This window comes from Chrysoperla carnea, chromosome 1, assembly GCF_905475395.1.
Source record: "Chrysoperla carnea chromosome 1, inChrCarn1.1, whole genome shotgun sequence".
NCBI lineage: Eukaryota > Metazoa > Arthropoda > Insecta > Neuroptera > Chrysopidae > Chrysoperla > Chrysoperla carnea.
The window spans coordinates 75217850-75244019 of record NC_058337.1 but is presented as its reverse complement, the minus strand read 5'-3'; the positions used below and the strand labels follow the sequence as shown (position 1 = coordinate 75244019).

The 26170-nt window shown below is 28.2% G+C and overlaps 1 protein-coding gene across 5 annotated transcripts in view; it reads left to right on the top strand.

Moving 5' to 3' along the window:
• The window catches only part of LOC123290726 (muscleblind-like protein 1), a 616529-nt gene that overhangs the window by 573950 nt on the left and 16409 nt on the right, over window positions 1–26170 (top strand). For 3 of the 5 annotated variants that reach the window (XM_044871013.1, XM_044871015.1, XM_044871016.1), the window contains exons 2-4: window positions 22061–22231; window positions 23888–23968; window positions 24400–24579. In XM_044871013.1, coding sequence (XP_044726948.1) covers window positions 22061–22231; window positions 23888–23968; window positions 24400–24579 — 432 coding nt within the window. The remainder of the gene's footprint in view (window positions 1–22060; window positions 22232–23887; window positions 23969–24399; window positions 24580–26170) is intronic. The other 2 variants (XM_044871014.1, XM_044871017.1) reach the window with 1 other exon arrangement.

The following is a 26170-nucleotide window of genomic DNA, read 5'->3' as shown; positions in this document are numbered from 1 at the left end:
TTTTCGAAAATCGATCGATATAAAAATTCTGTTAGTAACTGCGATTTTTTAGAAATCGTAGGAAATTGGATATAGAAATGTTTGTTAGGGACTCCTTGTATAAAATAGTATTGTGGTATACATTAAGTATTACATACAGTTTAATATTACAAAACTCGTTTTATGTATCTAGTACAAGTAAACTGTTGGTAGGATACATATCTGTAGTTTTTAATAATAACTGAAACTATGTATTATATATTAAGCTAATATTTATTTCAACTACTCTTCAATTTCTATTTAATTCAAGTGAGTTTAAATCATCTATTTACAAGCTCACTTCACCTTAATGCAATGAATATTGCAATCATATAAAAGAATTTTCAGTTTAAACTTAAAATTAAAAAACTTCACTCATAAATCGACCATATCGATTTTTTTTATCAAAAAATAAATATCTAGAAAAGGGGAAAAACATGATTTTTTATTTTGATAAACATTTGGAAAAATAAATAAACTTTTGTTGTGTTTAAACTTGTTAAGATACGTATAGAGAAAAACAACCTAGAAAAAAAAATATAAAGATAAAAGTTTTGTCGTTTTACGAAGAAAAAACTAAGTGTGTAAAGCGGCAGGCGCCCATGATTTATTACAAACGTCCATGACATTTAAATTAAAAATTTAAATTGGTATAAAAAGTGAAAAAAAAAATCTATATAGGATGTCCTCCATTAAATGTCGAACGAATGAAATTCGACCATGGCTTATTTTCTGTTTTATTTACGCAACCAAATGTCTACTTTTTCATTAAGGAAATTTAAACATCAAAACAAACAATTTTCGCTTGATTTGGTCGGGTGGATTAATAGTCTTTCTGTTAAAACTGCGTTCGTAAAGTTATTGTAAATTTTTGCAATAATTCCGAATTTGCCATACATCAAATAATAAATAGACCCTAGATGTCCCGTGCGAAATGTTTACATTCCCAAGTAGGCATCACGAAGTATGCACCCGGCGTACCTGCACATTGCGAATTTTTTACAATAATATGTTAAAAGTTGCATTATAAAATTATAGAATCGTCGCTCTCATTTGTTTTTTTTATCGAATTTTCGACTTTCGGGGACATTCTCTTCAAATCTTCAAAATGATACTACATTCATTAAAATTTGAAGTATTATATACAAAAATACCAATAGAAAAGCTCCTTATAATATATAATGTCATCCACTGTCGTCTAGAAAATTATAGGATCTATTTTTTTTTTTTTAATTGCATGCTATTTATCCGATTAACATACGAAATGAAAAAACTTTAATAGTCAGTAGTTGCGAACTGGTCAACCAAAGTATTTTTCATCAACGAATTATAATGATATCTAAAGAAACTGTTAAAAAACAACTTTCCTAAAAGATAGGAGCAAGCATGCAGTTCAATCTAGCAAAAAATTTTAGAATATTGATCATTTATTTATGACGCACGGCATTCCTTTAAAAACTATTCTCATGACGTTGCAGTTATTTTTCTAAGAGAATATTCTTTTCTGCCAGAAAGCTAGTTTTTTTATGGGTCCTCCTGTATATATTCGATATGTAAATGAGAGGGACTTTTGCGGGGAGAGTTATTGAGAAAAATACTGTTTTAATACTCTATATACACAAAATGCATCAGTTTTGTCAGCATGTCTGTCGGTTTGACTGTATGATATATATAGATATTTTTTCACAACAGAAAATATCTCATTAATATCTACAACACCAACTGTTAAAGTAATATAATCGATATATTTTTACTTCATTTATTTTTATTTTAAATTAAAAACTAACACTACATTTAAACTTTATTGACGTATTAGTTGTTGTTGGGCGATAATTTACTGTGCGTTTTATTGGAGCTATTTATTATTTTTACATGTCTGACATTTCCCTTCTTCGACAACTACTAAGGTCACCATCCTTTATAAATTTGTCTTTATAACGTTATATAACAAGTGAAAACAAACAATTGACTGAGTTAATTGTTGAAATTCCATGCATAGACAGTGACACTATCACATTACACATACATAAATCATCACACATACGTAACTGATATCCCCATTATTCACGGGTAAACAGTGATGTTTATGAAAAAATGTTTCAAACAAAAGTTGTTTATTTTTTTATAAGGAAAATTTTTTACATTTAAACTTTTGTTCTATTGCAAATATTGCAAAATTGCAAATATAGAAATTCAAATCTTTAGTCATCTCAGTACTTCTACATTGTCATCAGATTCCTACACAACGCCAAACAGCTACTCAGATAGATAGTTAGAAGATATATAAAAAATCCACCCGGAGTATAGATTTTTAACACAACATCCGTTATTTATCGAAAGTTAATAAACTAAAAGCCACTCATTACATAAAATATTTAGAGTATTATTCGTTTTCAAAATCGTTAAAATTCTAAATGTTGAGCACTACATCTTTATGCAATGCACTCTTTCAACAAAATATAATTTGGTTTCAAACTAGTTCGTCATTCGAATATTTCGAAATCAGATCACATTAAGCAATTTTACAACAAGTAAACAAAAATTTATGATTAGAAAAATAGCAGTTTCGAAAATGTCGACATTGCATTATTAATAATAATATAAGAATGTATCGCATGACCTAGTTAGAATTTTCGATATAAAATAAAACGAGGTAGTTGAAGATTATGTGACGGAATTATTATCTATATATGGTTGTGTGTTATGATCATTATGATACAGTGATGGTGGGGATTTTATGTGTGCCAATCGTAGAAGGAGGAACGAGAGGTATAAGAAAATAGAAATGTCAATGTTGATGACGAGAATTTCTCTGTAATGATAATCACGATTATAATCTATCTATTTAAAGAGAGTTTGTAAAAACTTGAATATAAAGAATTAATTAATAACGATTGTAACTTTTACCTAAAATTCCGGAATGTTCCTTTCGAATGCTGTTTGCTGTCAATACTCGAGATAAAGTAGGCTTTATAAATAGTTTTGAACTACGAAATGGGAAATGTACACACTACCATGGATTGAGCTTCGGTGAAGAGGTTAAAATAGGGAGAAGACGCAACTCCAAAAATCATTTAAAGATGTTCGAGGATGGCTAATATGGAGCTCGCAAAGACTCTTTCGATGCTCATTGATGCTTATATTCAACACCCTTGTTTCATTTTAGGATAGCTCGCTTGCTTTAAGAATTCCTGGAAAATCCCTGGGGCCACATAAATGTCTGCGATATTGGTATATCCTAAGAGATGATTTAGAAAATATAAAGATCGCCTAAAGATGTACTACTGGTGACTTTATTCTTGGTTGACTGTCGCACCTAAGAGTGTTCAGTTTTATCGCCGCACATTTGCATACCTTGTTAATGGGCATTACTTCTGTTTGTTACCCATATGAACTTCTCATGTTATTATAAACAAGAGTTAATACGCTAATAAAATTCTCTAGTTTCAAAGACAATGTCTGTTTTAAATAGTGTAATATATATTCAAAGACAATGTCTGTTTTAAATAGTATAATATATATTTAAAAATTAGTGCTAATTTAAACCATCAGTATTCGATAAATACTCCGTAAAAGGTTAGTAGGAAATATATCGAGGTGACAGAAAATACAATATAATTTAAGTGAATGACCTGGGGCACGGACTTAAACATCATCACCATGTAGTATATCACATACAACTTCAGGATTCTTCCTGTTGGTAGTGGCACCGTTAGGGACTAACCTACTCTTTGCTTTATATAACATCTCTTTAGGTATTTTGTTGAGAATATTGCTGTAGTTCCTTTTGCCTCTTATCCACCAAACACACACATACAGATACCGTCATTATCAACATGATTGTCGTCGTAAACGAATGATGGCAAACTCCATCAGGATTAAATAGTTAATTACACATTGAATTAGATTGAAAGGTGAAATATATACTCTATATAAATATTCAAACATTTCATATCTCTAGCTTCGTCTAGAGTAGTTTATAGTTAGTTATATCTACTTCAGTCTGGATATACAAGAGACATTGAATTTATTATACTAGGTGAGATGGTTTAAATGTTTGAAAATCACGTGACTATTGGTGTTATTATCTTACGTTAAAGTTATATTTTTAAAAGTATCGTAAAACTCAAAAGAACTCATTTTAAGATAGACTCTTCCTTCATTGAACTACTCTTCCTTTTTTTTTTTGAGCAAGAAGAATCTCACATTAACTTTTTAGAAATATTAAACTAAAAATGCATTATAGAGCTAAGATCCCTTTTAATTAATTCAGTCGTGTTAAGTAGCTTACCTTTCTGAAGGAAATGAATGCGCGAACTTCTTAAGTAAGTTGAAAGATTCCGATCACCTTAGCTTATGTGATGATTGCTTATATCTTTTTCATAATAATACGTACGAAGTTTGAAAATAGAATAAAACTTTTAAAAGCATACCACTTTTAAATTCAATGATCTCATTCTATATGAATTGCTCTATCATAAAATTATTATTGTAATGAAAATTTTACATTTAAATATGCTTTTCTAATTTTCGTATGCACATAGAAACCTTTATTTAATCTTTGTTAATTATTAATTTTCATTTCAATTATCTATTTTAATAGTTACTTCTGTATAGTTATTTTTTTATATTTATTGCATTTCAAGCTTTATTTTTTTATTATTACAATACTATAATTATCTTACAATGTTCGTATGTATGTATATTAAGATATCAGTTCAAAATTGTTACTCGATTACTCAACCATTTTCAAGTTTCCAATCGAACTTTTACGCCCAGCTTTGATGTTGATGAGAGCGCAATATTACGACGGGAAATATAAGAATATTTATGTGTGAATTGGGTTTCATTCTTTCTGAGGCAATGGATTTAGATATTTCTTGACGGGTAAATGCGTCCCTGACTTTTTTAAAGTCACAAGAGTGTCTATCCTAGTTTTAAAGACTAAAAGTATACAGTCGTCTTGAATGTCATTCACATTCAAATTTGGTAAAAGAAAAATTATTCCATACGAGATATGGCCATAAGAAAGTTACTTTACTAAATGCAATGAATATAAAAGATAAACTAAATAAATTTTCCTCTAGACTTCACACACTTTTAAATCAGAATAAAAAAACATTTAAAACTCCATTTTTTCTTGAATGACAAAATAAAATAACATAAAGAAAATTTATTTTTTCAATTACAATCAACATGGAAAAAAACAAACATTGTTCATAATTAAAGAAGGAGAAACAAAACTTTAGGGTTAAAAACTAATAACATTTTGTGAAAATGTCAAGCTGTCACAAATTTTAAAAGGCATTTTTTTATCAAACTCACAAAAAGTTAATTACAACAGATTTTCAATTGTGTAATCCTTTCAATATTCTTTTTTTCGAGATTTATTAACTTTCCCTTTTCCAAATCACCCTTTTTTCTACCACATGTATGTCACTATTAATAACTTTTCATTTACAATAAAATTATCCACGTAATCAAAATTTATAATCCTTAAATAGTTATTCATAAAAACGTTTTATGAGACTTATCATTGCAATTGTTATGAAATGTATCACTTGAATTACTAGGGATACTTATTTTAAAAGATATTATTATCTTGATATCTTATATCAAAAACTTAAAAACTTTGATCATTTCTTTAGTGTATACTTAGTATTAAGTATTTGAACTCGTGAAAGTGCATTTAGCTCTCTAGATATGATGCCAACCAACAGTTGTACCGGACGTGTTATGATCGTAATCAATTTTATAATATTACATAGACATAAGTTTTTAAAAGTACAATGCTATTCAAATTTCAAGCTATTACGTCATGATTTCTGATTGAGTCAGGTAATGATAGATTTAAGCTCTGTTTCACATCATTCTTCGAAGCGGCACAAACAGGTCTGCCTTTTTTTAATACATAAACAATCAATCGAACCATTATTCTGAAATTCATTAAACAAATTTTCGATTTTACTTTAATTTGGACAGCTTTCACTACTGAAATAATCATAGAGTACATAGATCATCTTATTTCTCAATAATTTGTATATTGTAATTAAGTTATTTCAGCAATACAAAGATAACCCTTTTAACTTCACCATCAACAAGACGGAGTGAAACCTTTAAGAGAGAGACTACCATTAATAACAATGAAATAAAAATTTAACCCTTTTCACACAAAATAATATCATAGTAGAGGAATTAGTTTGGATTTATTCAAAAATTACTTATAAATATAAATATATAAATTCTATAGCATATCCTCTTAATTTTCAGACTTGAATTCACCTTTTTATTCAGAATAAAAGTTTTCATGTTTTATATACGTAATGCATTTTTTTACAAATCTTGCTATAAGAAGACCCATTAGTATAGAATAGTATCATTTTTACAAAAACAGAAAATATAATGTTCACAATTGAAAAAAGCTATAACTATCATTATAGCTATGAAAGACGAATTTTAATATTGTGTTGGTATATTACGTTTCATAAAATTCAATTATTTTCTACCATTTTCCATTATATTCCATTTTTATTAAATGCGAAACGTTGAGCTAAATTTTTTTGCATTTTTTTTTATAAGATATGTTCTTACTTTTCCAGTAAGTACACAGAGGTAACCAACTACAGATTTTAAGCAAACTTCAGTGGAAAATACTTTTTAAAATGCAAGCGTTTATTGTGTTCAAAGGGGAAAAATAAATTTTCTTCAGGCTGGTAGTATTTTATTTTACATGAAGCATGTTCAAGTGAAGTTTCAAGCTTTTACTCATACGTGTAGTTGTACAAAGAAGACTCAGAAAAAAAATTCGTTTGTATCATTTATAATACATTAAGACCTTGTATTTCAAAACGAATTTTACCTGTAAGTTTTAATTTGAAACTTACAAAATGTATTTTACTCTTCCTCCACTATATAGTATATTATTTTTGTAATTATATTGTATTGGCATCCAGATTACTTTTTCCAGTTTACCATAACCTTACTTCTACATAAAATTTAACATTTTTCCCTAAAAGAATAATTAGGATTTATGTTTGGCGCTATTATACTTTTGATTACATATTGGTTATTGACATTTTTTTATGAACTGGATTAAGTAAAGTACCCATTTTTTAAATATTAAACGATATAAGCAACACAGTACATAAATGTAAAACTTGAAGGTTCGAAAGCTCGAAACGTCTCATATTTTTGGGCTCCTAATAATGATAGATTTCGTTCTTATAAATCAAGCCATTAGTTTTTTATTATTGCTTTTGTGGGTGGTGCTTTCTTTGAGAAAGTTACTAAAATATATATCAATTCAAAAAATAAAACTCATATCAAATAAAATTTCACATACATTCAAAAAAAAAAAAAACAAACAAACAAAATAAACATGTCTTATTAAATATTAATATCGGTTTTGAGAATACTACAAAAAATAAAGAACAATCCATTAAATATAATATTTATTTACTCTCATAGAACATTAATAACGTCTTCATACAGGATGCACCAATTAAATCCATCTCACTTGAAAATAGTAAGTTGTGCTTTACAAAAAAAACAAAAAAAAAACAAACATCTTTTGTCTGGAACATTTTTTCGAGAATGAAATTATATTGAAAAATATGCAACTCCAAAAGGAGTTTCGCTTTACAGTAAAAGATAATAATAATTCGAAGCGATAAACTGTTTTCCTAGTTTTTTAAAAGATATAGGAATAATCTTTTGAAACAAACATGATTGTTTTTTCGAGAAATAACGTTCTGGATCTAACATTGAAATGATCGTCAAGATCAAGACCAAACTCAAAGTGTTATTCCACCATTTTTCATTTGAAAGGTTCCTCCTGTATTTTAGTTACTCAAAAAGATTTTTTCATTTATCGATTAAATTGGTTCACCCTGTTTATTCAAATACACTGTGTGTTTCGTGGAAGAAATAGAAAAAATATAAGGGCAAATGAAAATGTCAGATCGCATCGGTGTTATTGTCTTACTTTTTCTTTTTTTAGATGTAATACTCACAGGTGGGTGTGCTTCTCTAAAGTAGCGAGGAGATAGTTACGAATCGACTGATATTCTATATTACATTATACAGTGTTACTCACACTTTCACTTGTACAAGATGTTTCAGAATAATATACTTAACTAAAGTAAACCTCGCTTAGTATTTGTATCTTTTATTAAAGTTTATCTCCTTATGGGTCCGCAAATAAATAGTGCACACAAACTTTTGAAACCATCGTGAAGAAGCAGTGTTAATAATTTGCCTCTAAATATAGTAACTTAAACTGTCTATCGAAACATTATTAAAATATTGATGTATTTTCTGTAGCTTTTTAATACATTCGGCCATAGTAGACATAATGTATAGAATGTTATTCAGAAAGAAATGATAATTCATTTTAGATCCGTGTTTCTCTTCGTTGTCTGCTCCAAATGATAATATGGTAAATTTTTATGAATAAGTAAGCAGTTCCTTCCCAGCTTCTGTAAGAAAATTCTTGCCAATTAAACTAGAATCACGAATACCAATTCTTATTTTCTAGGTATATTTCGAATTTTCCAAGGTGTTGAAATACTTACCAAAGTAGTTTACAGTGGATAACATATATGTAACCTACGTGCTTTATTTATAGCCTAGTTACGTTTCTATATTAAAGAACAGTAGGACCAAGTCATTAAAGAAACATTCATTTTCATAGTAACGAGAGAATTTTCAAAATATAACTTCAAAAAATATATGTATTCACAAAAACAACTGCTGCGGAGAATACTATAATGAAGAAAAAAACCTTTGCCTGTGTAGTTGTTTGCTTTGGTGGTTTGAAATAGGCATAAGAAATGTAATGCCTTAAAAACTGTGGTCTCCAAGTGACGTTCAGCACTGCAGAAAGTTGTGTTTTTATTTTCGACTGTTCTGAAAAATAAATAGCTTCTACGACACATGCTGTATGCAACCAATTCCAAACACCCCACTACTATCCCCACTACTCTGAAAACAATTCTATATATGAATCACATTCATAACCTAACTTCTTTAGATTAAAAGTATAGATATAATACACACACTTAACTGCCTAAAGTTAAACAACCCACGACACAGTCAGTGTTTCCTTTTATAACTTCTTGGTTGAGTTACTTGCACTGAACTATATTTTACTTCTACTATAACACCCATTATGTATGTGTAACATATTTATATGTTTCGGTGGGTGTGTGTTTATACCAAAGGGAGCCTCAGTTATGGCGAGATGGTGTGATACTAAGCTAGCAAGTGCTAGCAAAGTGTATTAAAGTTATTTTTGAAACAAGCAAATTGTATTGATTTTGCAATAAAATTTATATGTTATATCTGTTATTATATTGAATACATACGTAGTTTTCCTATTCTGTTATTTTTTCCTTTTAAAAAAAAGGTGCAGGGCGCCTTAATTGTTTCAGCCTTTAGTATAATCAGTTTGTATTAAATTATGGCCGATGAATTAGTTATTGCCCTAGGTTAGGCTATCCTAGAATGGCACACACTATGGTTCGATGCGATACTTAAATAAATTATAATTTAAAAATCTAAAAAAAAAAAACACAGTACTAAAAAGTGGACATTATTTTTATCTGTTGGAACTATGTTCCCTTCCGCACGTTATCGTTCTATTATGCTTGCGGGTTGGGTGGTAAAACCAAATAAAAAGTGTAACAAAAATTGGACACCAAAATCCGACCATTTTCACCCAGGTTACCGAGGAAACCAAAACTATTCAATCGATACAGCTTGCCATCCTTTTTTACGTTATCAGAAGTTAAAGCAAATACAAATAATTTAAATTAAATACAAGGAAATTATATGTTATATCATAATAAATATCCTGATCAAACTAAATGTTTTGTCGCACATATCAGGTTTACTACTAAATTAGTAATATTGTCGCACATATCAGGTTTACTACTAAATCAGCAATAATTTTTTAAACTAATATTACAATTAATTCATACAGTCAAAAGTAAAAGTACCTATAAAATTAAATTTATTCCATTAAGAATAGTTTTAAGTTCGGAAAAAGAACCTGGATGCTTAGTTCAGTTTGTGGCCAGCAGCACTATGCCATTTCTGTTTATTAACTTCTTAAATAATTCAATGATTTTAACTTATGTACTAATTCGATAAAAAGTTACTGAAGCTCACTCAACCGAGGCAGCTCAACAAAGGAAATCATTAAAAAATACTTTATAATCTATAAAAACTCGAACAGTTTAATATTTTTTTTTTTTTTTTTTTTTGTATCTGATGGAAAATTTTCTATGGTATGAATTATTATAATGTAGTAAAAAAAATACCAACTAAAGAAAAATAAAATGAAAAGTGTAAAAACCAAATGAAATTATTGTAATATAATTATATTATACGATAGTTGTAATGATGGTGGTTTGTATATTATGTGTGTGCTGGTGTTACCAACTTCAGAAAACAACACAAGATTGTGGTTTTAATAATAATAATAAAATAAAATATTATACTCAATTTTACTCTAATAAAATCAACTGTAAGGAAAATACATGCAATAATTTATTCTTTACAGTTTTTAATTTGATTAAAAACTTTTTAAAATATTTGCGTTCTCTTGTGTTGGTAATACTGAATGTTGAGGTGTGTACTATAATGTGAATAGTTAAAAACATTTTTTTTAACACGAGCAATGTTGTGCGACACCCGGTAGGAACTGTTCCTATAGTATCTTCGTATATTATAAATGTAACGCTTACATTTTTACCCAGATTTCCTTTGATTTTTTTGCTGGTTATGCACACGTTTAATTATTTAAGATCGTTTTGTGCTTTTTTCTTCATTTTAAAAAATACTCAGTGCACCTTCAATTTGCTATCAAAAATGACAATTACAAAAAAAAAAAAAAAAAATGAAATATACAACAGGATAAAAATTATTTGAAAATACAAATAACTGTATTAGTAATTAATTAATTTATAATTATAAATATTATTTTTGTGGTACGCTACCTTGCAGGTTAAGTGTAATTAGTTTCTGTTAATTGTTTTTTTTTTCTCGATATTTTTTGCATTCTGTGAGTAAGTCTGAAAATTTAATGTATTTATTTAAAGAATTAAATATGTAGCTACTTTATCTACTTTATTATATACTTTATTAATTAATTGTAATTAATTAAAAAAGACATACTTCTGATTTAGTAGTCAACCCAATATGTGCGTACATTACCCACAATTTGTTTGATCAGGATATTTAATTTGACAAAACATAAAATTTCTTTGTACTTACCTTAAATTATATTATGGATAAATTCTGATAACACACAACTCATTTTTTTGAATGAAAAAACATAAATTTTGGACAAAAATACAAACGGACAGACTGTAAAATATTTTTGCATATTCTCAAAATCATAACCTGCGATAAGGAACAATGTTCCAATAGTTCTTCCCTACCAGAATTTCAAGTGATTTATTTTCTAAAACCTTACTATATATTTCAAAACCACTTCTTCAAACACTTACATAAATGAATTTTTGAAAATTTCTAGTTATACTGGATATTAGCCTCTGCCTCGCCACTGCACTTATTTAACTCCTTTAAATGCTATTTAACAAATATGATACGCCAACTGTCCAAGCACAGCCCATAATGATTATTCTCAATCATAACAAACAAATTATGTTTACCTTTATTTTTTAAGATAAATTTCAACATCCTGTTTGCAAGACGCAAAAAAACTAAAACATTCTGAGACACTTTATAGTTTGCGTTCCAAAACATTCTGTATAAAAAACAATACACTTACTACTCTTAATAGTCAGTACTTTATTGTGTACAGTTTGTTGTTAAAGGTTGATATTATACAAAACATATCCGAGGTAACGACGGTTGGTCTCTATGTCAAGTCGACATTTCGCGTTTATTATTATTATAGTCAGTCAGTCGGTATGTTAGTCCTGCTGTGTGTGTGTGTGTGTGTGTGTGTATGAAAATAGTGGTGCACATACATTCCCACTCTCACAAATATCTAACAGAGTGTAACATCATCATAGCTAGAAGAAAAAACGTAGACTTAAGAATAACAAATGGAACGAAGAAAATTGTATACAAAAAGTGAGAAGAAAATACCTAGATATATTCGTATACACAATCCTGTGTGAAATGTTTTGTGTACATTCAATTTATATTGATACCGTTTGATCGATGGCAATGAATGCACAAACAGAGCGATTAGGGTAACACTGAGCCGTTTTTTCCCAATTCTCGGAAAAATGGCTGAACCATTTCTGAGATTGCGCGTTAGAAGTGTCTTAAACTAGATGCCAAAACCTTCCCTTTTTTTTAGTTTTTTTTTTAATAAATTCATAAAATCGCTTATTTTCAGTTACTTTGAACGTTTTAAACACCATTATACAAAAATTTTACTAAATAATTAAATATATCAACGCATTCTATAATCGTTCTACAGCCCAGTGTTCAGCTGGGCTATCTAATAAAAGGTTCATTTTTAAACTATCGCGGCGCTGTGATCTTAAAAATATACTCGGATATTTATCCAAATTTTTAAAAGATGTACAACAAAAGAGCCTCCAAGATACTTAAAATTTATGTAATCGTAAGAGAGTTCTCGAACATTTATTGATTTTTTTTCAAACAGTTTCAATCAACGCATGAAAATCTCGTACTAATGCTATTAAAGTAATAGAAGGAAATAGTAAAAAAAGGAAAATGTATATACACCGTGCATGGTAAAAGTCACTCAACAGTTCACAGCAAAAGCAAAACAACCTATGTATCTTACTACTAGACATCGTCATATTGAATTGAAAATACAACTATTTATTTATACCACACGTAAGTCACACAACCAACCAACAAAAAGAACCATTTATAATACGGGAAAGATGAGTGTGGATTATTATTATTATATACTAGATTTCGTTTGTGTCATACTAGTGACATCTATGAACGTTATTATATATTACATTGAATGTACAACTCTTGGTATCGTTACAGCATACTTATAATAATAACATTTACTTGCATTTACTTCCAACCATTTCTCAGTTGAAAATCGTTTTTGATTTTTTCTAATATCCTAATAATAAATTGCTTGTTTTGTTCTATATGGTGAAAAGTAACTTTTTACTTGTTTGAAAAGAAAGCTTTAAAAGCTTACTTGGGTATGTTGTTTTAAAATTTTCTGTTTTTGAAGATAACTATTTTTAGTATTCTAGTATTGGAATGTTTCGCAAAGCAAAGAACTACCCACTATCAGAGACACTCCGTTTGAAAGGAGTCAAACTTCACTCTACGCACAGATACAGCTAACAAACTTTCAAATATTCAATAATACGCCATTCAAATTCTACATTCAAATCGCAAAACGCGTTAGGGGAGTGTGAAATTATGTTTTTTAAGCAAAAGAAAGTTGTGCTCCAAATTTTCGTATTTTTTTTCAGTTTTCACCTATTACGCAGGCAGGACAACTTTTTTTGCTTGCAAAACGTATTTTTACACTCCCCTAAGGGATACAAATAAGATACCAGAAAAGCAGATTCCCATCCTCTTCCAGCTGTCATGTGCACTGGTTTTCGACAATTTTGAAAATTTTTTTAAACAAGTATTTTCTAAACAACTTTTTTTTCCCGTTTTTTTTCAAATTCTAATGCTTACTAGTTGAAGATACCTTCCAATTTTCGTTTCTTTATCTTATATTTTTGGAGAAAATGGGCAACAAAGTTTTTGCCCTAATTTGCCGGTGCACGAGAAAACGATGGTGTTTACGAAAAATTCTTTCAAACAAAAGTTGTTTATTTTTTATTTCTTTTAAACTATTACTTTTATCAATGAATATGCAATAATCAAAAGACCACTTCTTCGATTGTTTTACACAGATAAAAGTAAATGTATCAAATAATAAGTTTCCAATTTTTTTTTAAATGTACGAAGTATGTTTGATAACCTTGGTTGAACAGATGCCCCTAAATTTGTTATTTTCTGAAATCTCAAAACAGTAAATATAATTTTTTTGCAAATTTATAATAAAATAGGGATAGGGATGTTATTATTAAACACAATAAGTTTATAAGTGCAAAACACTCTTTATTAAAGTGCTTCTGTAGCACCGGAAGGGTTAAAATAGAGTGTTAGTATCCCCCGCGAGTGTTTTTAAATTTATTTGTCTTTTTGCAACGTCTAGAAAACGTTTGGAATGCTATCAATATATAAAGCTAATTTCATATGTACAAAATTTGTATATAATAATCCAAAGTATAATACGTTTAAATATTATGTAGTGTAATGTGAATACATCGTTTCAGAAAATGTATCAACATGAGAATTTCGCCTGAAGTTATTACATTTGTATTTGCGACTTAAACACATTTATACATTGCATAGGTATATATTATATATTATACATATTATTTATACAGGATGGGCCTATTTTAATCCATGGGCCTACATATCTCGTTTTGTAGTTTGTAGTTAACCAATCAAAAAATAACTTAAACAAAAGTTGCAGAGTTCGATAAGGGACATCATGTTCTGACATCAGATTTGACCTAGTTCTTCGGGTTTCTTTAATAACTAATTTAGATCCTAAACAGTAAGAGATAGTATAACACTTTAAATTAGATAGTTGATCCTCATAAAAAACTAAAAATTTTTGTAAAACATTTTTTGGAAAAACGTTGGTTTTCGTAGGAAATGCGAATTATTATATCATTATTGAACTTAATCAAAAGATTTATATATTAAAATGGACCATCCTGTATGTATAATATTTTACATATCTATGTAACAAACATTATAATCCTATTCAGAGTATTATGTACAGGGTCTTTTTCTATAAACATAAACCATGTCATTTCATGAACGAAAAGCAGTCTTGTCTGAAAAGAATACTTCATAAAGATCGATATAACATTAACAATCGGCGTTAATTTGCCGTTACAAACTGAAGAAATACTAAGCTTGTTCCATCAACAGTAAGAATAGTCGTTTTTTTTCGGCAATGATAAAGTAGTAGTTAATCATATACAGCAAACAGTTCTTCATTATCGTAGGAGTAGCTTGACTATATGATATGAAAGACGAGAAACATGGTTGTATTATTTGTAAACAAAACAAAAATAATTGAGGATAATAGTAAAGAAGGATAACGGAAGGACACTTAAACTTTAAGAGGTTCCACTTGATAAGATAAGAGGCGTTGGAAAGATATAATATACCAAATATATACTTCTCTGCACATTGTAACAATTTTTTTTGTTACCTACGAGTATACTATAGAGGATATAATCTTTTAAAAACAATCTCAACTAACTCTTTTTATGATGAGTAAACTACTTATTTACTCATCCATAAGATTATTATGTACTTTTCTTTTAGTGTATGTTGATATAGGTTTGATTTAGTGCATTTAGTTAAAACAAAAGCCTTTAATAGTAACATCATATTAATTACATTTTACTAATGTTGGCCAAATTAAAGTTAAGACAATGCCACCATTTTCAGACAAACAAAAGGCCAATCAATCAACACCTTTTTACTAACTTAATTAAACATATATTACTCCAAAATGATGTGTAAATTATGTACCTATATCAAGAGTTTTTTAAAGCTTGGAAAATGAAGGGTTTAGCTTAGTCTCCCAAGTTACACCTCTGGATCGAAACAAGCCATAAACTGAAAAATTGAAAAAGTTCCAAATAATTGAGAGCTAATTATGTATTAGTCAGGCATTGTATGTAGGACATCGGTTATTATGAATCAATTCGAATGAAACATACTGTATTCGATTTGTTTCGCAAAAATAAAAAAAACCCTCGGTTTAAAAAAGTGTGGAAATTTTTCTAAAAATTTTGTTGAAAATGAAACTCAATCCATTGCAGATTTGTTTAATTTTTCTAGAGTTATTTTCGAAAAAATGACATAGCTAATCCAACATGACGAGGCGATAACAATATCCGACTTAAGTCGGTCAGTCGTCTTCGTCAAAGTATCTCATCACACACAATACACTGTCTGAAGACTCTTCCTTAATCTTATACATAAGAACCGCAATAAAAACTCTTCTTACTTCATATATTTTAAATGTCTAACGAAATTTTTTTTCTAACCTGTATACATGTTTCTAACCTGTATACAATAGAGTACTAATTATCCGAGAACATTTTTAAGAGCTCTGCGCCGTGATTATAAAAAAAATGAACTTTTCATTAGGTGACCCATTTGATCATTTTCATTGAATAAGAATATTAAACAAAGATTGCGTTGATATATTTATTTATTTTGTATTGTGTTTAAAGCGTACTTTTGAAATTTTGTGAAATTTCGTACTTGTGAAAGTGTTTTTCTTCTAAATTTTGTACCTTAGTCGCGTTGTCTATTTTGCCTTTTGCGTGTTTAGTTTGTGTTTTTAAAAATACTTTTGATATTACTATTATTATATTCTATTTAAAGACATTTGTTCATTTGATTTTCAAAAAAAAAATTCGATTGTCAAAACAAAGCAAAAATAATATATCCAAATATAGCCAACCTAAATTATTTAATCGTAGATAACCACTATAAATGGCATATAATCAACAATCATAATTATGTCTATAAAGTGACCTATAAAAAGGTTCCAATTAAAATCGCTAGATAGAGTCTTCCTTAAGGATTGTCCAATAGTGGAATTCAAAAATGCGATATACAATAAAAATGTACTTTAAAATGAACTGTAGAGGTGAAGACATATCATAAGGTGGTCATTAACTATTTAACTTTGTATGTTCTTGAAGAAGAAAACAATAGCAGGGACTTATAAGAACGCTTATGTAATGAATAGATAAATGAATTATTTTGCATTATTTACGTAAAATATAAATTATTTTTAATTATTATATGACAACTATGACATAATTTTATTCAATAATATTTGACACATAGGGCATGTACATCAAGTCGCTTGTTGCTAGCAGTATACATAATGCATGTAATATAGGACATTTTATTATATGGCTTATGTATGCTTCTAGCTACCATCATATCATTTGATAATAATGATTTGGGAACCAAACACCTATTATATGTAACATAGTGACATTAATTTCGGCGCCAAATTGATTTTGTAATTGTGTTCTAGAACATAAATCAATCAGAAGTGTCAAATAGTCGTATACACTATGGTCTGGTCATATGTATTAAATGTATGTTGCAAGCGAGCCAATATTCACGGTGGACTGAACATTATTGTAGTGTATATATAGTCAACTTCCTTCTGTATTTGTTGCTCGTAACATATATCGATTTACGATATGTGCTTCTATGTAGAAATTTATATTCAAGACAATGTATTTAATAACAACTGTAAATACACATCGCACTGAATGAAAAATTTATATCATACCTTCCTTCTAAAGGCAAAAATAGTCTGTAGAAATAATTTTTTGATTTCATTTGAGATTACTTTCATACAAATAATAATAATAATTTTATTTCTCAGTAGATCTTACAAAGGTGCTTGCTTCATCATATTATATAGTAATAAGATAATATATTATACAAAATATGAAATATGAAATTTTTAATATAAATGTAAATAAATATAAGCGAAATATATCACTGATTAATTCATTACGAGAAATTATACACCCGATTGACTTGAAATTAAGTACTACTCATTATGCCATACATGTACGCTCTCTAAGAACGGATTTTAGGAAATTTAACTCCTAAGGTAGTAAAAAAAGGGAATAATAGTTTGTAGATGGAAATCCCATGTAAATAATTTTTTCGGAAAATATATATCAATGTATGCTATAATGTCAATGTTACTAAGGTTTTTTAACTTCATGTGGCTTGTTATATTTACAAAAAGAATTTTAATTATTCTTCTCACAAGCAGTATGCTAGAAAGTTTGTATTTTATCATTGCACGAAAAACAATGATTTTAACGCTATATGTATAAACCACAAAACTGGCAGTGTAGCCTCATGAGCTGGAGTTTTTTATTTTGATGCGTACAATATCCTTTTGTGAAACTGACTTTAGAAAGATTTGTGGTTTTGGAGATGTATAAGAAAAAAAGTTCATGTTCACCATTTGGGATAGAAATTTTGAGGTTTTCTTAACAAAAAAGCAATAAAAAACGTTTCTGAGCTACAAGTGCTTTCGTTCTACGGTTACTTAAATTATTCAAATTGCATTATTAGAAAAAAATATCAGGTTCTCTGTCTAAAATAAAAAATCGTCAAACTTTTTAAGTAAACTTTTATTAAAAGAGCCAACAACCAACCTACTTAGGAACACGACAGTCCAATTTCTTTGTATTCCAAACCTAATAAATATTATAATTCAGATGCACAATACCTCCAATGTGAAAACACAACGGTATAAGGAGAAAACAAAACACAGACTTATTGATTTAGAAGACAAAAGTGGTATACCTAGAAAACAAAAGTGATATACCTAATTTTGAAACTCGTTGTAAATATATATATCACAAATTAAAATAATTAACAATAATTACATTCAAAATTACTCGAACATATTTATGATAAAAATTAATAATAAATTTCATTTAGTATGTGAGTGCGCTTACTGCGTACAAAATATATTAAAAACGTGCCACAAACTTTCAAAAAGACAATCTAATTAATTTTTTATTATATTTAATAAAATCTCTAACTTGATTTCTTCTGAACGAAAAAAACAATTTTAGAAATTATTATCTCCAGGTGCTAAACACATTAAGGAACAAAAATATTGTTTTTCCTCAAAAAAAACCAATTTACATAAAAACACCTAGTAAAGAACCAGCTCACAAAGAAGAGAATTTTCGGTCTCGTTTTCCTGTAAGAATATATTAAATTATATTACCACAATAATAGCTTTAGTACCAATTTACCTAAAACAGATAGTCGCTTCATTTTGTTAAACAAAATAAATGTTATTTGATATTAGTTTGAGAGAATGATCTAATAATAACAATAACATAAAGTATAAAGAAGTTAATCTGCCGTAATTGATCTGAATATACAGCCCTTAAAAATAGAAAGCAACCCTAGCTACTATAGCTTGCTGTATATATGAAAATTGCTTGTAATAATATTAGAATTTAAAATATCTATATTATTATTTTAATGGTCAAATTATACAGAGCAATACTTATTTTTCCTTCTGTGTACTTTTCGCAATAGTGAAATTACATTTTCTGTATAAATTTTCAACTCTTTCTATAGAATTACAAAATATGTAACTCTGTATTTTCTTGATTTTTAAAAACTTTGTTATTTAATTGGGTTTGTGGAGGCGTGGTCTCGAATACCAAGTAATATAATAATCAGAATGCAACCAACATCCAAATTTTATGTAATGTTGAATCTACGCATCTTCAATAACAAGGCTAAAATCGTTTTTGTACTATGTAAGCTCAAGCAAACTGGATTTAATCTAAGAGAAGGATAATGTTTGCTCATGATTCTAGTATTTTCATTAATAATTTACTGGATCTAGCAGAGATAATAGTTTTTCTCTCACGATTTATATAAACTATTAAGCTTAATTTTAGCTTGATTGTTTATTTTCTAGGTACAATACTTAAAATTTTTAAATTTCTTCGAAATGACTCTTATTCGTTGTATGCGTAGTCAGGGTAGGGAAAATAAAAACGATGCTAGCGCTTCCAGTGAAGAATTTTGGCAATAAAGGACGCTGTTTTGACTAATTTGCAATTCTTTACATGTTAATGTTATAGAAAATGTCAAATTAAAATTATTGAAAAACACTAATTAATTAAACTTAATGCATTAAAAATTGTGAAAAAAAAAATCAAATTGCACAAATATTATTTTTCAAATGTAAATTATCATAATTATTTATTTAAATTTGTGAGACAATAATATTAAATTTTCAAGGTAAGTCATAAATTCAATCCATACAATTATATATGCATCCATACAATTATATTAATAAAGTAGTGTATCGTTAGCATGGAAACGCCTCCAATAAAACTTATGCGCGGTGCGAATAGCTCAGCATTAATACGATTCGTAAGCAAATAGGATTCATCAACCGACGTTATCTTAAAATAATACTTTGCTTAGCCCCCACTATCAAGACTTATTTTTTATATTATGACAACGCTTCAATCTAAAGATTTAATCAGAAGAATTTTAACGTTATTCAAATAATATGTACAGCTTTGCAATTGATTTTATAAAATGCATAAATTTGAACAGCGTTTTCAAAATCGCATTCTCAATCTTAAGATTATTTTTAGATTTGGACGCAAAGAATAAAGCCTCATATATTATTACCGCGCCCAAATTGGTAAGTTAGTTTCGCGTTTTCTTTGCACTGAGCAGAACGTTTTTTGTTATCCAATCATAAGCTGTCAAATAATATCAACAATTCATAAATGAAGCATTTGAAAAATTAAAACTTCCGTTTTTCTTTCTGTAATTTTGTCTCGCCAATTGATTTGAAAATGATTTCAACATATTAAATATATATATATAACGAAAAAACATTTTTAAAATAACAATTAGCCTAGAAAATAGAAAATGAAAAACCCTCAAGGGAAAAAATCAACAATAGCAGCAATAGTCGGTAACACAGACGTACACAACATTCTATAACTGGAAGGTTTATTCACTCACTCTTTCTATTCTTTTCCAAAGTGGAAAATTATAGAAATACATTGAGAAAAACAACAGCACAGGAATATATTTGGTAGATATTGAAGGTTTATGTAGAGGTAAAATTGTTGTGTTATTAAAATAACTTACATTCTAGTCACATTTTGTAGTCTCCAGATCACAGATGCGGTAGAAAGAGGACAACCACACACATATAACACAAATAAAAAACCCTGGAGGACTTTCATTTGTGTCAAATCTTATGTCCATAGAGTGAATCGCTTAAATATAATTCATTTTATTGTTAAATTCTTTCTGAAGGATATCATTTAATTTATTCAAATTTTTTTAACGTAATAATATTGCCATTCGCCTTTAAGCGATATAATTAGGATTTTTTACCTCCACAGATAGATTATAAATTATTTTATAAGGCATAAAATAGTTTTTATATTAAAATCTTTTCTGGCTGGTATTAGTTGGTTTAAAATTTCACACGATTTCACAAAAAAGAAAATAAGTGTCTCAAGTTAACAATCATAGTGACAATAATACCTGGCGTAGGGGAAACGAAATTTGAAGCAGAAAAGCTAGACCATTTTCGCCATCTTACTTTACCAGTCAAATTGTATTAGTTTTATCTTTGGTTAAATTTACTCCAACCTTTCACCAACTTTCGTAACCCATTTTACAGATTTGAAAATGTTTTATTTTCCATCGAGGACATTGTCTTGTGTTTCTCTTCGCAATCCGATCACTTACCTTTTGGAAAGGAGACCAATTGAGGATAAATTTGTTTTAAAGGTATAATATTCAGACAGGAAGTCAATCATAACCTTAAATAAATTATCCCAGTTTTAGCAGAGATCTAAGCTGGTCTTTACAGACAATCAATCACACTTGTATCTAATTTTAACTGTTGAAAATGTTTGTGACAAAACTGAGGAGAAATTGTTAAGATGTTGCAGAAGGTGGAGCCTTTAATGATTCGTATTTGGCTGCTCAAACGTATTTTATATTCTAAGAAAATAATAATAATATTTTAAACATAATAAAATACAAGACAGACCCTTCTGACTACTTATATGAAGTTTATATAAGTTGATTGTGTGGCATTTCGGAAAGAAGTAAACACTTTCACATAAATATGCTTAAATCAACAACCTTTTTTCGGGAATATTTATTTTTATGAAGAAAAATTCTGTTTAAATATTTTTATTAATATTTTGGTTCTGTTTTTTACAGGTTAAAAAAATTTTCGAGAAAACTCAAAACCCTTTGAATTAAAACAATATTTTACGAAATTATTTCAGTTTTTAATTTTGTTGTATTTGTAAATAAATCCTTTTTTTTACTCTCCATTAAACTTTTTTTTTAACTTTATATTAATGGATTTTTTGTGTTTTATTTGTTACAGGGTCGATGTAATCGAGAAAAACCACCGTGTAAGTACTTCCATCCGCCACAACATTTAAAGGATCAACTTCTGATCAATGGACGAAATCATCTTGCTTTGAAAAATGCTCTTATGCAACAGATGGGGCTAACCCCTGGCCAACCATTGGTGCCTGGACAAGTACCCGCAGTGGTGAGTAATCCATCTATTTTATCTTTTAAATATTTATTTTTTTATAGTAAATATATATATATATATATATAGAGCTTTAAAAATATTTTTTATTACTTTTATTTTTTAAAAACATGTACCATTAATTCAATTAGATTTTTTTTTGTTTTTCTGAATAAAGTTTATTATTTTAAATTGATTTTTTACAAATTGTATAAAGAAATTTATGGAAATTATAAGTGTATGTACAGGCAAGGTGGATATCCAGTTTCAGATTTGAAAAATTAATATAGTTTGTTTCATTGGCGGAAATAAATAATAATTTATAACGAAAGTATGAATCTGGATTTACGCTTTCCACGTATGCCAAATTGACTAATCGCAACGTTGCAGTTGGTCGAAATCTGTTAAAGGAGAACAAACTTTGCTCATTTATCTGTATAAATAAAAGAGTAATGATTGACTGACTGACATATGAACGCACAGCTCAAACTGCTGAGACTAGTTTCTTGGAAATTGACATGTGGGTTTCATTGACGCTGTAGGAAAGCAACTAAGGAAGCATTTTTGCATTTAGTTCGCAAGTTGGTTATTCAAAATAAGATGAGCATTTCTATGAGCTGTATTCATTTTATTAAAATATTCGATTATCCTTTCCCGTTTCCTTACAAAATAAAGTTCTTAAGCATTCATTATCCAATTCTAGACTAAAGCAAAATTATTTCAAAAATGGAAAATAAATTGTTCGATATGTAAACCACGTGGAGCTCTTGAAAATTTCGCCTCATCCTAGGCAAAATAGATATACTTTTCAGCCCCCACCCCCAATCAGTAGCGAGAAAATAGGTTTCCTGAAATCATTTAACGTTCTATTAGTTAAGTGTATAATCAAAAAATTATTTTGTCTAACATCTTGAAATAAAATGCTTATTGTTGCGTAACCCCAAATGAATTTTTCCGCCTTGTTTGTCCATTCACTATTAGTAGCTTTTCCAAATTTCTTCATATAAATTTAGACAACAAAAAAGTTAGTTTGGCTTATAAACAAAAATTTTTTGCATGACCATTTTCTATATTCCAGACATGCATGTATTTTTTAATTTGGTGTCCGTGTGTTCGCGTTTTTTTAATAAAAACGAATAACTTTTTTATTTTTTTTAAAATTAATATTGGTCTAATATTTTTCGTAAATAATTTTAACTGTTTTTTTTTTTTTTTTTTTCATTTTTTGGTATTTTTGGTACACTAATCATTATTTTATTTAGCTGATCAAAATTTATTAACTAGGCAAGAAAAAAACATAATTTTTATTATACCTTTGGCTAATTTATCATAAATTGAGGATCTTGAGCAAAAGAAAGAAATTATTGTTTGGAAATTTTTTAAACATTTTATTAAAATTTACTGCACTTGTATAAAATTGTACTAATTTTACAGAATTTTTGGTAAACATCACCAAAGTTTAAATCTCTGCCAACTATACTTTATATTGCGAAAAAAAATTATGTTTTTTTTTTTCATAAGTTTGCAAATAATTAATAAAAATTTTGAAAAAGTTGGAACAAATTCATTATTTTTATTAATTATTAACTATAATTTAGTAGTATTTTTGATTTTTTGAGTTAATTATTTTTGAGAATACACTATTATGTTTTTTGATGTGTTGGTTTGAGCCAGATGGACGCCTCGTTGTCGCTCGCGGCATTGACAGCCCCAATGACCCCGCCACTGACCCTTGGTCAACAGTATGCACTTATGGTAACACACCTCCTTTACTTTCTTCAAAAAATATCATTGCTTTACTCCCGCTTTATTTTTAAAAAACTTTCAATAATTTTTTGTATATTTTTTTTTTCGTAAACAAAACATTTTACTGATCAATTGTTTTTTCATGATCAATAAAATGTTTAATTTTTTTATTTTCAAAATAAATTAATCGAAATAATTTTTGCTTCGCTCCAGCTATTTAGCTTTTTGTAGTGTTGTAAATTTAAAAAATTTCATAATAATTTTTTTTGCATGCTTTTTATCAGCTAAGGTATTTAATTTATGTAAATATTTTTTAGAATTTTTTTAGCATTTTCTTAGCTTTTATTTTAAATTTGTTTAATTTTGACTCTTTAAATAATAATTTATAAATTATAAAACACTAATTAAAATGTTGTTGTTTTTTTTCAACTTTTCAACAGGCGACTAATCCGTACCTGAGTATGCCGCAAGTGGGCAGCACGTATACCCCATATTTTGCTCCTGGGCCAATAATGCCTACTTTAATGGGTCCAGATCCGTCAGGTGTTGCTTCACAATTAAGTGTCGTACCACAAACAGTTGTTGCGCAGCAGAAAATGCCACGATCAGATCGATTAGAGGTATGTGCTCCAACAATTACACCTAATCATTCATTATCAACAGAATATCATCAAGATTTATTTAATTATTATTTTCATTTATTTAACAATAATCCAGAATTATTAAATAATAATGTTCATTTAGGTTAATAAATAAATTTTAGGATAGTGAAATAACTAAATTTACCCTCACTTTTTATTTATAAAGGAAGTAGTGAACGTACTATAAAAAATGCAATTTATTCACGCTTTTTCAACATAGTTTCCATTATGTGAGTTTTATAAATTATCGTTATAACAAAAAAGAAAAACTCATTACTTAGTGGAAAATAAACTTCTCATACTTGTGAAAATCATCTCTCAGCTTTTTTTTTCATGGATGGCGTCTACCTACCGTATAAATCTAGGCACCTATTAGTATCTATTTTGTTGGTTTTGTTTAATCATGAATTTTAAAACCCATGCATTACTTTAGCACAGTACCCGTAATTTTTTGACGACGACATTCCCTGTAGCTGTTTTGGTTAATTTCTTAATTTATACGTTGTTATAACCTTGCTGGTAATAATAAACACCGCCGTCTAAATCAACGTCATCATGTCGTTATCTATTAACGATGACAATTAGTGTCGTCAAGGAATTATGGAATTCCACTTTAGTGTTTACCGAAGTTATGGTCACCTATATTTTTTTCAATTGGATTTTCGCAATTCTGTCTTCAAGACTCTTCCTTATAAACGAATTTGGGTAGATTTAGTTAATTCGACTATATTTATATTTTTAAGTGCTAATTAATTTTTTATTTTGTCATTTTTTATCTCATTACATAGTCAATTAACTCGTTTTTATATTACATTAAGTAAGGATATTTTTTTATTATATCCAATAAAACAAACCCAAAAGCGACGATACATATTTAAAACAATACTACACAAAACACATATAATTACAGTCAAACTTATTTATGACACACAATATAATTTTTTATTGTTTTTTTTAACATGTTAATTAATTGTAGATTTTACTTCTTTGATTTTCAATGTGTTTTTTTTCGTTACATTTATTGATATATTGTAGCTTTAATTTTTATTATTATTGGGTTCTAACACCATAAACCGAAAGTCAGTGAAAAATTTTAATTATTAAAATATGCAATATATAAATATAGTGGTCTGGTTGATTATATTATGAGTGTAACAAAATTAACGGGACGGTCTTTAAGAACTTTCCAGAGAAAAATTTTTGTGAAAAAAGTTTCTAATAATATACTTTCAAGGGTTAAAAATATCTAATTTGTGAGCATATAAGATTGACCTTAGTATGATCATAGAAGGCCCCATTAGGGTCAACTTCAAAATTTCAAATGAAAATCCCTTTTATCAAATCCGTGTAAAAGAGATTTATAAATTAATTCTTTATTCGAAGTGGTATTTTAACGTCCTAAAATATACTTTGATAATAAGAGAAAAAGTGTTTTCATAATAAAGTTGATTTTTTTTCCTCGATGAAAATTACTTAAGGAACAGAATATCCATTTGTTCCATTAACCATTCTGTTAACAAAAAAATTTAAGGATTAAATGAGAGTTTCCGTTTGAAATTATGAATTTGGC